This window comes from Aspergillus flavus, chromosome 4 (genome assembly GCF_009017415.1).
Source record: "Aspergillus flavus chromosome 4, complete sequence".
In the NCBI taxonomy this organism is placed as follows: Eukaryota; Fungi; Ascomycota; class Eurotiomycetes; order Eurotiales; family Aspergillaceae; genus Aspergillus; species Aspergillus flavus.
This window is the reverse complement of record NC_092405.1, coordinates 2402656-2416068: the sequence shown is the minus strand read 5'-3', so window position 1 is coordinate 2416068 and position 13413 is coordinate 2402656. Positions and strand designations below refer to the sequence as shown.

At 52.0% G+C, this 13413-nt stretch overlaps 4 protein-coding genes across 4 annotated transcripts; 1 reads left to right on the top strand and 3 right to left on the bottom strand.

Annotated features, from left to right (window-relative positions):
- Positions 1–67: 67 nt before the first annotated feature.
- Positions 68–948, top strand: F9C07_4037 (N-terminal acetyltransferase A complex catalytic subunit ard1; the record flags this gene model as incomplete). The annotated part of the gene is made up of 2 exons (XM_041292024.1): positions 68–431; positions 575–948. 2 exons carry the CDS (start codon positions 68–70, stop codon positions 946–948), a joined length of 738 nt encoding a protein of 245 aa, XP_041146300.1.
- Positions 949–1377: 429 nt separating this feature from the next.
- F9C07_2232669 (uncharacterized protein) lies at positions 1378–3492 on the bottom strand (the record flags this gene model as incomplete). The annotated part of the gene is made up of 1 exon (XM_041285919.1): positions 1378–3492. The coding sequence occupies one exon, from the start codon at positions 3490–3492 to the stop codon at positions 1378–1380; it is 2115 nt and encodes a 704-aa protein (XP_041146299.1).
- A 580-nt stretch (positions 3493–4072) lies between these two features.
- Positions 4073–7068, bottom strand: F9C07_4035 (kinase family protein; the record flags this gene model as incomplete). Its single annotated transcript, XM_041292013.2, has 9 exons — positions 6788–7068; positions 6569–6706; positions 6373–6483; positions 6170–6316; positions 5740–6113; positions 5376–5670; positions 5114–5317; positions 4891–5063; positions 4073–4838 (listed from the first exon to the last, which is right to left on the bottom strand). Exons 1-9 carry the CDS (start codon positions 6908–6910, stop codon positions 4073–4075), a joined length of 2331 nt encoding a protein of 776 aa, XP_041146298.1. The 5' UTR covers positions 6911–7068.
- Positions 7069–9127: 2059 nt separating this feature from the next.
- F9C07_4034 (putative PAB1 binding protein) lies at positions 9128–12815 on the bottom strand (the record flags this gene model as incomplete). The annotated part of the gene is made up of 5 exons (XM_071511163.1): positions 9128–9336; positions 9388–11733; positions 11795–12068; positions 12122–12308; positions 12652–12815. 5 exons carry the CDS (start codon positions 12813–12815, stop codon positions 9128–9130), a joined length of 3180 nt encoding a protein of 1059 aa, XP_071366469.1.
- Positions 12816–13413: the final 598 nt, after the last annotated feature.

Here is a 13413-nt window from a genome sequence, read left to right as displayed (position 1 = left end):
ACCCCACCACCTCAATTAACCTCCTCTACCTCAACGGGCTCCCCAAAAAGCCAAAAACACAGAAAAAATGGTCGACATAGTCCCCCTCTCCAGCTACCCAAGCTACATCGACCTCCTCCCCTCAATCCAAACCTGCAACATCACCAACCTCCCCGAAAACTACTTCCTAAAATACTACCTCTACCATGCGCTCACCTGGCCGCAACTGAGCTTCGTCGCCGTCGTCCGCCCCAAGAATGGATACTCCAAACACACAGCTCCCGGCGGGGCCGCAACCGCCAGCGAGCAGTATCCGAAGGTGGTGGGGTACGTGTTGGCCAAGATGGAAGAGGAGCCGACGGACGGGGTCGCACATGGACATATTACTTCGTTGAGTGTGATGAGGACGCATAGACGGTTGGGTATTGCCGAGAGGTTGATGAGGATGTCTCGTATGTTTTCCCTTTCCCTTTCCCTTGCATTCTTTTCTTTCCTTTTCTTTGGGTTCTCGGGGTTTGTGGTATGGGGGGTGGTTTTAGTGGGGTAGTTTGATTGGGATGCTGGAATATGGACTGACCTTTTTTGTTTCTGGTAGAACGTGCTATGGCCGAATCACACCGCGCCCAGTACGTCTCGCTTCATGTGCGTATGAGCAACACCGCTGCACTGCGGTTATACCGCGATACCCTCGGATTCAAGGTCGAGACTGTCGAGAGCAAGTACTATGCCGACGGGGAGGATGCGTATGCGATGCGCATGGATCTGACGGATATGTGGATGGATTGGGCGGAGATCGAGCGGAAGGATCGTCTACGGGCGGAGAAAGAAGGCAAAGATGCCGATGAGGGCGAGGAGGTGGGTGAATTGGGGACGGAGAAGGAGAAGGAGAAGATGGTGAAGGTGCGGGTTGGACGTGGATTGGGTGTGGGCGATTTGGTGGAGAAGAATGAGTCGCAGACTCAGGCTTAGAGGGGGATCTTTCTTCTCTTTCTCTTCTTTCTTTCTCCTTCCTTCTCCCGTGCTATTATTATTCATGCTAGGGTGGTATAGACCGGGTTTTTCTGCTGGATGTTGATTGTCTGGTAGTTCTTCTACTTGCATGCGTGGAAATGAAAGATGTATATGTACACTGCTTGCAGTGGCAGAGTGGTGTGATGCAGTTCCATGTCTCATTCAGCGCCAGTATCATGCTAACTACAGCTAAACAAAAACCTCAAAAACACGTAGACCACAAAGATGAAAGACTCGACATGCAATTGGCACTTATTACCCATAAACACATACAAGAAATGCAGTTGCTCCACCTGAACACCGGTTCTCATGTACCATATCCCCCAAAATAACCAATCACGGATTCCATGCAATTGCTCAATAACTCAAATGTTCAAAGCTCGCTGTTCAACCAGACTTTTTGCCTTTCTCTTCTAGTCTTGGGACTTCCTTGCGCTTGATCTTTTCTATCTCCTTTGGGCTTTGCTTGGCTTTCTCAGCCTCCTTTTGGTTTTCTTTACCTCCATTTTGAGGCTCATCTTCCAGAAGGTGATGTGAAGATACAGTGCTAGGGGTACTGATCGAGCTGATCACGCTAATCTCGGCAACGGACCGTGCCGGGGATGGGATGGATGTGAAAGATTGGACGGTCGACTGACTCTCCCGGTTATGGTCGAGGTCCAAATTCTGCACCTGTTGCTCGAGACTTGGCTCTGACGGAGTGGCTTCTATCTGGCGAGACCGTTCCAGACGGCGTCGGTTGCGCTTGAGCCGTCGCTGCTCCTTGTGCTCCTCCCTCGCTCGCCGCAGGACGTCCCGGAAGGCCTTCCGCGTGGCCCGTGTCTCCTCTTTCAGGGCTCGTTTCTCAGCCGCACTCCGTTCATGTTGCTGTGGCGATTCCCATCGTCCTCCCCAGCCGCGTCCGTAGCCATGCTGCTGTGGGTACTGGCCCCACCCCTGCCGCCAATTGCGTCCGGCAAGCCGGTCCCGACGGCGAGACTCCTGCAAAACGGTGAGCTGCCGTCGCAGCCCTACCGCTGCTTCGTGTAAATCACGGTCATGGTGGTCTTCGAGCGACAAGAGCTGCGCCCGAACCGTAGCCAGATCGGAGGTGCTCAGCTCCGACGTTGTGGATAACGAGTCAATCGATTCCAACGACGAGTCGGAGGATGCCGAACCAGTGGATAATCTACGGATACGTTGGACGGGTAGTGTGGTAGCGGGCTCAACAGGTTTAGTAGGCTCGACGGCGTGGGTGGCCGGAGTATAAGGATAGTTATACGCGTTCGGATAGTAGACTTGGCCGCGAGCATCAGTCGCAGGCCATTCGTTGCGAGGTCGGCTGACAAGACCAGTGAAGACATCTTCCACCTTTCGTCCTTGGAGACTGGCCTGTTCCTCTATCCATCGGCCATGCGCCATCGCGTGCTCTTCTACCTGTCGGCCATAATGGGAGGCTTGTGCACTGATCTGATCCCCATACTGCGCAGCGTGCTCCGAGATGCGCTCGCCGTACTTCTGGGCCTGGGAAGCTAGCGAGGATATCCAACCCAGAGGTCCACTCTTAGAACTCGAGTTTTGCTGTGGAGGGGGCCAAGCTCCAGCATTCCAGTTCCACGAGGCGTTGTGCTGATAGGGTATATGTGGCTGGGGGGAGTAAGGATATGTAGGATGGTGAGGAGGTGGAGGATGGTAGTACTGAGGAGCACCGTAGGGTGTATGTGGAGTAGGAGGCAGTTGTGGATGTTGTGGACTCGGGTATGCATAAGGTGCAGGAGAGTGGCGATTACTTGGTGGAGGGGACAGAGGCGACATTGGTTGTCTCGGAGTTAGGGATGGAGTAGGCCGCACCGTCACCGCTGTCCGGTTCTCCTGTGAGACCCGGGTGGCAGCAGGATAGCATCTAGGACAAAGAGGAGACGCCGGTGCATTTTGTGGGTCGGTGACGTAGGAAAATGTGATGCAAGTTGCGCGGGGTTCGAAGAAGTATTGGTTCCATTCTGTGATAACGGCCGATATTCGCTTCCGGCGCTGCTCGTCTGTCTCTTGTGGGCGATCTTTGCGATCTCGTTGGATCTGTGCCCTAACCTGACGAGGTAACTGATCGGAAGAGGAGGCGAGGCCGAGATGTGGAGGAAACAGATATCGCAAGAACATGTCCCAGTCCTGCTGGATGATGTGCTCAGTGCGTGAACCCCAGCAACGAGGGCGACGAGGGAAATCCTTGGACTGACTCCGCGGATAGATGGTTAGGTGGTGCTCGAGGATCGGCCTTTCATTGTCAACGGTAGGGACCGGGCGTTCAACGAAGTAAGCGGCGGCGGAGGTGAAGTTGGCGGGCGTAAGCGGAGAGGAGGCGAGCACAACGGAGCTGGAGCTATCGCTTGATGCAGTATCACCAAATGAGACATCCCCCCCTCGGAGACGGAGTATGACCCGATTTACTTCGGCCGATGCAATGGCATTTCGAGTGAGCGGATCGACGGCGGAATACGGCGGAGGTGCCTCCTCTTCATGGTCCATCACGGATATCTGAACAAAATGGCAGGGGATCGGGGTTGATTTCAATGAACTCAAGTGACCTTTAGGCTCGTCAACGGTGATCCATCGCGCATAAACGATTAGATAACCTGCAGCCTTCTAGAAACCGGACACAGCCGCTGACGCTGGGAAGGCAGGCAGCAAGATTATCTAGCGCTTCAAGTGGGACAATCGGTATTTCAAATACGAGTCTATCCGAAAGGAATGGCGGGGAGGGGTTTTAGCAGAATAGCCAAGGTCAATAAACACTCCACAAGAATGAATCAGCGCTGGGAAGATGAACAGTCAGACAAGACAACAATAAGATAAAGTGAAGCTTCTCGTAAGGCGGCGGATGGTCACCTGCGATCACGGGGCCGGCGGGCCGGCATGCGATTGGCCTGACCGCATCGATAAGGCTGACTTATCGAACATTCCATGGATTCGATGCAAATATTAATCTTAATTCATCAGTCAATTATATGTGCATGGTATCTAAATTCTAACGCTCGTTGCGGTTTTACCAAAACCCCATAACTTGAGTTCTAGAAAGGAAAAAACAAAATAAAAACAAAAAATGAACTCAATCCCAAGCATCTCCCCAATCGTCCAGGTCCTCCTCCTTGGGTTTGGTTTCGATCTTTTTGACTGGAGCTACCGTCTTAGGCTTAGTCGTACTATTGCGACTGGCACTCCGAGCCGAGGACGCCGCGGAAGTAGTCTTGCTCAAGCCCTTGGGTAGAGTTTTCTTTGCCTTGGACTGTGCCGCTAGCCAACCGGCGAAGTCCGGTTCGCCTCCATCATCGTAGGGCACAGGGGCAGGCTTTGACGCCGGTGCAGATACGGTGGAGGAAACAGTGGTTGCGGCAGGGCTGAATGGATCATCTGCCCTTTCCCCGTCTTCATCGTCCATGGCACCCCACGCTTCGTACACGTCATCCGGTTCGTCGATATCATTGGTGACTGGAACGACCTGCTCTGACATTGACCGGTGGACTAGGGGCTGTGCTGCAGGACGTGGAGTCACTTTTGGCAAATCAAGCTGCGCCGAGGTTGACGGTTTCGACGGACGTGGCACGGATGCCGAGCGGGCTGGCTCGGCTTCGACGGGCTTAGCGCTATTCGCAGATGGCTCAATCACACCATTCGCCGCGGTAAGCTTGTTTGTAAATGAGGAGATCGCCCAGCCTGCCCAGGACTTATCATTGGACGTTCCAATACGAGCATCGTCCTTGGAAGCGTCTGAGCTGGTTGAAGGAGGCAACACGGTTTCCGGCATGGTGTTGCCGAATTTACGTATCCGTTGGAGATAAACATCGAGCGTCTTGTTCGCCTGATCTCGGATCATCCTATTTGCATGTTAGACGCATAGAGCCAGCGGTGAGATAAGAAGCTCCTTACTTTTCCTTGTCAAGGAGAGAAGGGCATATGGCGGGGAGAACTTTGGTGGCGCAATCCTCCTCGGTAAAGAATTCCATCGTGGCAGCCAACGACAACAAGCCCGCATTCCGGGCATGTACAAACGGATCGCGTAGCGATCTTGTAAACGCAGCAACTAGAACTTTGGATCGGGACTATACTGGCGATTAGTATTGGTTTGTTTCGGTGGCGTGGTGCGACCTACGCTTTGTCCTAAATTTTTCGCGATCTTTCCTAAGCAAATAGTAGTATTTGTACGTATTCCTGGCTGCTCGTCATTTGCAGTCCGAGCCAGGAATTTCAATAGGTCTCCATTAATAGTCCGATCGCTCAATTTGTCAATGACCGCCAGTACGGCCTTGACGGTTTGTTCTCGAACAACGGGTGCAACGTCAGTGAACCCAGATGTCTGGATGAAAGCAATTGTTAGTAACGGGAGAAAACGAGGATTCAATAGCACAACGAACCATCTGCGGGAAGATCTTGTCGTTCACAATCTTTTGGGGAAGATTGTCGATCATTAATGGCAAATTGTCCAACAGACAAACCCGTAGCGCTCGATCAGGATTGGCAAATAGGCGCACAATGACAGGCGTCAGTCTTGAATTGAATTCCTCTGAGGATAATTTGGACCCGATCTTGATAATAGCCCCTAGAACCTTGGGGCCGCCTCCGCCGAATTCAACAGATTTCAATAGCTCTGGAAGTACCTTCATTTTGAAAAATTCTTCGGGGAAGTCCTCGGTGAGTCCATCAAGCTCACTAAGACAATCAGTACTTGAGTATTTTACAATGCACTTGTCAGCACAAGGGACGTGAGGGGAAACCTACTTAATGAATTCTTCCCGCTCAGCATCATTCTTGAGGCCTAGACTCTCTATGTCGTCCGTCAATCTGATCAACGGTGTCTGAAAGAAGCCGCCATGCTTCTTTCCTTGCTCAACAAAGTGTCCCGGACTCAGTCGCAACTTAGGATTCGCCGTGCAGAGACGCTTGTAGCTTGCTTGCATGGTTGGTGGGATATTCGTTGTTTTGCCCACCTGATCTCCTCCCATGAAACCACCATTGAAGACCTCATAGATTAAAATTCCAAGCCCATAGGCATCGACGGCCGTTAAAGGGTGGCGCTTAATGGTATCCCAGCCGCCTTTGACAACCTCTGGCGGTGTATACCGAGCCGCGTCTGGTACAAGGCTGGCATATGTCTGTTGGTCGTTAGCCCACGTCTCCGTCTGATCGACTCTGTCAAGGGGAGACTAACGTATATAACTGCATGTTCATCATTCATGGAACTTAACACATCGAAACCTCCTAGCTTCCACTCGCCACTTTCGCTAGCGAATACCGACGAGGCCCTCACGACTCCGTGAACAGACGAAGCATCTTCATTTATAAACTTAAGTGTGGACTGTAAATAAGTCTAGTTAGCAAGGTCCAAGTCCGTTCACACATTCAGCCACATACCGCCACTGTATGCAGTCCCCATTTAGAGGTCTCCTCACTCAAACTCCTCCGCTTCACATGCCACGACAGGGGGACGACTCGCTCCGTGATAATATAAAGACTGGCTTCTGTCTATGCAGCGTAAGTAAGTTGCACATCCACGGCTGCGTGACCCAATACACCACGCAGCAACTCAAGCCACCAAATGATCAAGTACCTCGATAGTATCCAAAACTTTAATCACACCAGGATGTCGTAACGTTCGTGACTTGCGCACCGCGTTCTTCGCCAGGGGTAGACGAGACTTATTAGAAGCAATATCGAATGTGAAAACACTGCATGCCGAGCCGTCATCCTATGCATCCAACCGGGATAGCGCCTCATTAGCCCCGCGATCACATCCAGTGCACCGATAATAGTCTCCTAGCTTTCATACCCGTTTCGTAGCATTATGAAGCGTCCATATCGAATCAGAAATATCGACTCTGTCGCCGAGCGAATAGGGGAAGGAGCTTCCCTTCGCGATTGCAGATGCGACGGCGGATTTGAGGAAATCCATAGTTGTTCGTTTCTCGGCCGGAGATTACTCTTAACTTTTGACGACAATAACACGGCGGAAGTCGGGTTGTAGAAAAGGACGATTATGCCGGAAACTGTTCGATTGCTTCTGAATTGGCTGCACCGCTGACGAAGTCCTGGTAAAAGCCACTTGGCCCCGATTCAACAGCCTGCGCTGCTCACAAGGTGATTGTCAGTGGCATTGAATCACGGAAACTAATAATAACTAAATGACGGCCTTAGGCTTGGCGTCGGCCGACGGTACCCCACCCCAAATGCGGTTTAGCGCCATCTCCAACTCCAATGTCATTCATCACCTGAGCTGTAGCTCCATCTCCTTTTTCTCCGATTCTATTTTACTATACGCGTCAAGGTTACCGCACGCCCAAAAACTGCAGGAATGACTTACAATAGCAGACTTACCATCTGAATACTGATTTCTGCACTGACTAACCTACAGTAATTCTGGAACAAGTATTCCCACCGCACTACAAAACAAGTGAGTGAGCTAGCTATCTACCTTCCCCCTCCACAGTCCACCAAATCTCGAGTGATGATCCACTGGTAAAAGGTCAGACCGCGAAACCAAAAGGCACGTCAATCACCAGCCGAAGGGACTCCTCATCCGCTGTCAAGGTGTACCATCAGACGAAAACAAAATCCCTCCCATATCGGCAGCCAGCCGTGCGTCATTCTCGAGAAGATCTTATCATTGCTCTCATCCTCTTTGCTATCCATCGATGATGCAGACACATGCTTCGGTAAAAGGCAAATGGTCATAGTCGCAAGACTCACGGCATTGCATACCCTGGAAAGACGTGTGTACAGCAAAAAGGATAATCCGCAAGCCGCAATTTGGGGTTTCTGGTCCGCTTTGTCTCTATGAGGAATTCAGAAACTAATGGCTGCGGCAAACAAGAGGGGGTGGGTGTTTGGGCTTGATTTTGTGGGAGTAACTGCTGATGGGAGTGGAGGAGAAGCGGTGGGGCATTGGATCGAGAATGAGGCATGGCTTTGGCTTCGATATGGCGGTGCGGAATCTGTGATCGTGTGATGGGCTCCTTGTTTCTGAGCTGGGTGAGGCGAAAGTACCGCGGTTGCGACGCTGTCTTGGTTGGATGATGACCAAATATAAACTGAAAAGACCTGAAGAGATTTACCATCCGTGCCCGATTTCACTACACTTGTTTCTAAGGGTTCGTTGCTAACCTGATGCAACAGACTTCTATCATTTGTTATTCGTCGGCACCAACAGCTACACATACGGAAACACGCTTCTACATTGAGTAGTTCATCGTTTCGTGGAGTATCATTCCCAACTATTCTTTAGCATCACTGAGTATCATTCATCCATGCATAGCCTCTACCTCTCGTGCTATGTCAGCACTTTGCCTGCAACAAGTCAAACACAACAACAGAGCATGCAGAGTGCCATGTTGGCACCCGCTGGCGCTTAAGCTATGAGAAACAAACACAGTCATCGGCTGGCACATCTCCCTGTACATCTTGAGCCTCCTGCATAACCCCTCGCTACGAGTCATGTAAAATAAGAAGAACATGTAGGAAATGGAAACAAAAAACAAAGCAAAACAAGATAACTAAGACAAGTAAAAAATTTTCCAAACATGGTTGGCATATATCGATTCCAGCGGTGTGTTTCGCACGAGCATGGGATGTAATATTGGCCGAGGTCACCCCGTGGATGTTCCGGGGATTATCCCTAGATGCGTATAGTATAGGTGGTGGCGAGGTAGACACTGTCGCAAGTCCATGAAGACCTGCAAACGTCGACAGGTGGATCGTCTCATATTTCAGCATATACATCCTCAGGCCTATCATATACCTTGCCCGCTGAAAGTAGCTGATACACGACACGTAATCGCCTTGACCCATCAGCATAAGATCTACACAATGTGACGTATACCCAAAGGATACCGAGAATACTTACCAGTACAAATGACAGTACCTGCTCACCAGAAGTATTGCACGCTCTGGGTGCAAAAAGGGTAGCGTGAGAGCAGAAATCCAAGGTAGAGGTCTTTCAGAAACAAATTGAGGGCACGGGTATTGCGAGATAGTGTAGTTGTCAACGCTGGACGAATGCTAGGTGCACACTCGAGCGTAGCGGGTACGCCTATTCACAAGATGTAATGGGTATATCCTTAGATTGCTCAACTAAAGAGGCAATGGCGTCTCGCCCACTATTCATGGTGTAGATTCATTTCACCTCATCTGCGGCGTCTACTGGCTGAGGACCCGACGCTGCGGCCGGCGGCGCTTGAGCAGGTACCTGGGGTGGCATCTGAGGTATCTGGTTATAGCCGCTGCTTGGGGTACGATGCTGGTGAGGCGGATAGTGATGCACCTGATGCGGGCTAGATTGGAAGGGTGGCTGCTGTTGTGGATAGTTACCCCGAACGGGAGGCACTAAGAACGGTCAGCAATCAGCAGTGGGTCGCTTCATTGGTTGCAACATACTGTGGCCTGGCTGCTGAGCTGCATAGACGGGCTGTCCATGCTGCCCCGGTGACATGAACATTACTGGCTGTGGGGGCTGGCCCTGTTGAGAGTTTTGATGCATCATCATCGGCGCACCGCGGCTGGGGCTCGGAAAGCCGCTGTGCGGCTGAGGCGGCGCATGCTGCGGGTAGGCGTGGCCCGGATTCGGGGAATACATCTGCATCTGAGGCGTGTAAGGGGCCATACCCTGAGGGACCCCCATGTAAGGACCGCTGGAAGGTTGCTGTACCATCATGGGAGCACCCATGTTGGCCTGCGGGTTCATAAACTGAGGAGCACCTGGGTAGGGCCTCATATGACCAGGTTGGGGGCCACCTTGGTTGACGTAGAATTGTGGCATGGGTTGCCCGAATGCTAGCTGGGCATGAGGGGCCATGGGAGAAGGATACCCATGCTGAAGTCTCGGGGACGGGAAGACCTGAGAAGTTGAGGCTGACATTTGCATCCGATGAGGGTCGTCAAAGTGAGGTGGACCAGATGCATGGTGCTGGGGATGCAGATGAGGCCCATGTGGGGGACCAGATACAGGAGGTATGCCTGGTGTTGTCTGGGGGAATTGGAAGGGCATGTGGGGTTGATGAGGAGCCTGTGGGTTAGATGCTGAGCGGTTCTGGGGAGAGATGGCTGGAACAGTAACAGGAGGCTTGAACATGTGCTGGTAAGTCTTCTCTTCATTGCCAGTAGGCACGTCCCAGGTGGGGAGAGTTTTATATGCTGGCGGAATTCCTCCATTGAAAGTATAATCCTTCTCAGTGTTTTCCGCGCTCTCCTTCTTCATTCTCTTAATAGCGTTGAATTGGTTCTTGAGAGACGGGCGCTCGGTGACGGGCCGTGGCTTCTTAGCACCGAAGAATGCAGAGGGGCTAGTGGCACGAGAAACAGAACGACCTCCAACAAAGGGTGACGAGCTGGACGAAGCACCTGGGGTGAATGTGCTTGCGGCTGGGTTGGGCTTGAACTCTAGGGCTCTCACATTGAACTTTGTGGATGCCGAAGATGTTGGTGTTTGCGCCTTGCTTGGGCTGGTTACGCCGGACTGGTCACCAGCGGGGCCCGTTGGGGGTAAGCGAACGTCTTTAATGGGCAAAGGCGCCGGAACAGCGCCCATCGCTACACCTTTCCGCTGCTGAAGGTTGTCGGCCAGGCGATGCCCGAGCATCCCCGTGGTTTGACGAGCCGGGTTCATTGTCTGGTGCTGGGGTCTCGCACCAGCACCTGCGTGCGGACCGGTAGGAGGATACACCTGGCGACCACGAGGATAGGCCGGGCGATCGGATGGTGTCGCCGATGGCGCTGTCCCGCTGTCATGGCGAGCCGAGACAGGGGCACGGGGCGTTTGTTTCTGCTCAGGCGTTGGAGAGGTCTTGGTTGATGTTTTCTCCTCAGCTTGCTGCTGAGCTCTCTGGATGATTTCTTCCTGCTTATGAGGGTCCTTGGCGAGGATAGGCACCAGATCCTTGGGGACTGGCGTAGCAAGCTTGAAGTTCTTCGAGAATTTCATCAGTTCATTGAGTTTGATCGTACGATCATAGGACGCCTGGTTACGGCGGCGTTCCTGCATTTTCTGTTTCTCGCTGTTGGCGAATTGACGGAAGTGATCTAGCACTTCCGCTTCCACGTTGGCGGTAGCATTCTCCGTGCCAGTCCGCTTCGGTGCAGCGCTGGTAGCTGATGGAGGCTTCGCCGAGGCAGACTTGTCCGCGTCAGGAGCGGCGCTGGCAGCTGTAGCTGAAGGGGCAGGTTGCGATGCGGTACTATCTTTAGGTGGTGCCGCCGTAGAAGGCGTTGTATCCTTGGGCACCTGTTTCACAGCGCTAGCGGAGGAACTTGGGGCTGCAGCAGCTTGAGCGGCGACCTGTCGACGAGCTGGCGGTGTGTACTTGTTTGGCTGCCCAGAGACAAGGGGTGGGAAGTTTCTCTCGTCACGTCGGACACCACTGTATTTGTCTTCCTCGTCACCACCATCTCCTGGCACTGTTAATCCTCGTTCTTCCCTCATATGCGCATTGTCAACGTCGGTGGTCTCAATTTCACGTGCAATACGAGCGGCTTCCGCTTCCTTCTGCTTGTAAGTCGGGTCGGAACGGTCAATCCGGGTAGTGTAGAGATTCTCGTCATAACTACTAGTGGCTCCAAACAAACGTGCATTGGCCTCGAACTGATCCCAGCCGGCTGACGTGTTCGTAGCTTCCAGAGACAAATCCACCTCAGTCTCTGCCGATGGCTCCCAGCGCTTCAAGGTTCGCTCGCGCATCGCCAGGTTACCAGAAATATCGACATCAGTTCGGAAGCCAGTAGAGGCACCTAAAAAGCGTTAGCGACGAAAGATTATGTGGTGCAGAAACTAAATATGGACAAGCTTTACCATTGGCTCCTTTCGCTGTAACATCGGATGTGGAGACGTTGGGAACGGATATTTCCACCACATCCTTCACATCGAACGACATACTGTGATCCGGTGCGGATCCTAGAAACGGACTTGTAGCATCGCTTACGCCATTCGCCCGGTTTTGCTCTTGCTTTGTTGGGCGCTGCACCATCTTCAAGACAAAGGATGATTCGCTAGGTTCAAGGGAGGACGAAGAGAATATTCCAGTGTACTTCTCACCGTTCTTCGTGGTAATGGTAGCGGCCAAGCCCTAAGAAGTATAAGTGTACCGTCCCGTGTGGGGTCAAGGGTGGACAAGCTTACAATAAAGCTAGTAACCAAGAAAACAAGACGGTCATGGGCATGATTATCAGGTGTGTTCGACTCTTTTGATGTTGGCTTAGGGGCCGCATTCTGTTTCTGAGCCATATTTCCGTTCTGTTGCGAATATGAAGACCTCTGAGTGATCGGGTTCATGCCTTGGGTCCAAGCCTTCTGGGAATTGCTGCGCCTGTATAGGATGGAGAGGAATCGTTAGTCAATGCATTGCAAGGCGAAGCTGCAGAACCGGGCAACTAAATTCAAATGTTTTGGTCCCCGTGCAGTGACGGACAAGCATGGCCATCGACAACACAGATTTAAACAAACAAGACAAAAGAATGGAACACCGAAGCGAAAGTCATTTGTTCAGTGGTAAGTGTGCGAGTTGGGAGAAAACAAGGTGGGTAATGAGACGCTCGACGGCGCTCTCGCAAGGTGATAAGCGGTGAAAAAAGAGCAACAGAAACCAAAAGACAGATGGGTCGGATTGGCCACGAAATAATCGAGCAATGCAAATAGACAGCACAACATACCTCTGACCTCCATCAAGCGGGCTGCCTGCCTGACGGCGACCTCCATCCGCCTTGGAGTTAGCGCTGGATCTTAATGAGGGCCTAGAACCCGAGTTCTGTGAAGACGCATTGACGGTATTGCCGGATGCATTATTGGCAGCCGGCAGGGAGTTGACAGAAGCCATTCGGTGTGGTGGTCAAAGTCGAATGAAGCTCACGCCGTGGAACTTCGCACGACGCAAAGCCGTAGAAAGATAGACGGAAAGTAGGCACGAAGCCACAGCACACACACACACACACACACACCGCCTGCGCGAACAGAGAACGACCTTGTCGGGGTGGAAGAGAAGAAGCGGGGGAAATGTCAGGAAACAAGAGTAAAAGATCGTAAGAAAAGAGATGGGGTCACGGGACCACAATAAGAAAGGGAGAAAATGAGGTAAATAAAGAAGCTTGGAAGAAAGTGGTCGAAATGAGGGGGAGAAGGAGAAAAGGAAGATGGGGTGGAATCCCGAACCACAAACTGGGGATTGAGAATAAGAATAATAAAAAAGAACAATAGAAACAAAGCACGTCGGCCAGGGTCGAAAAGGAAGAGAGGTGACGGCGGCGGAGGGGAGGGAGGAGGAGAAGTCGTCACGGTTTAGTGTCCGTGGAGGGTGTCCAGACAGTAGTAGGAACAGTAAAGTTGTTAAGGTAGGAGATGAGGTGAGGATTTGGCGGAGGGAAAAGAGTCCCTTCCCATGGTTCCATTGGGCGGTTTGGCAGCAAAAGTGGGGACCT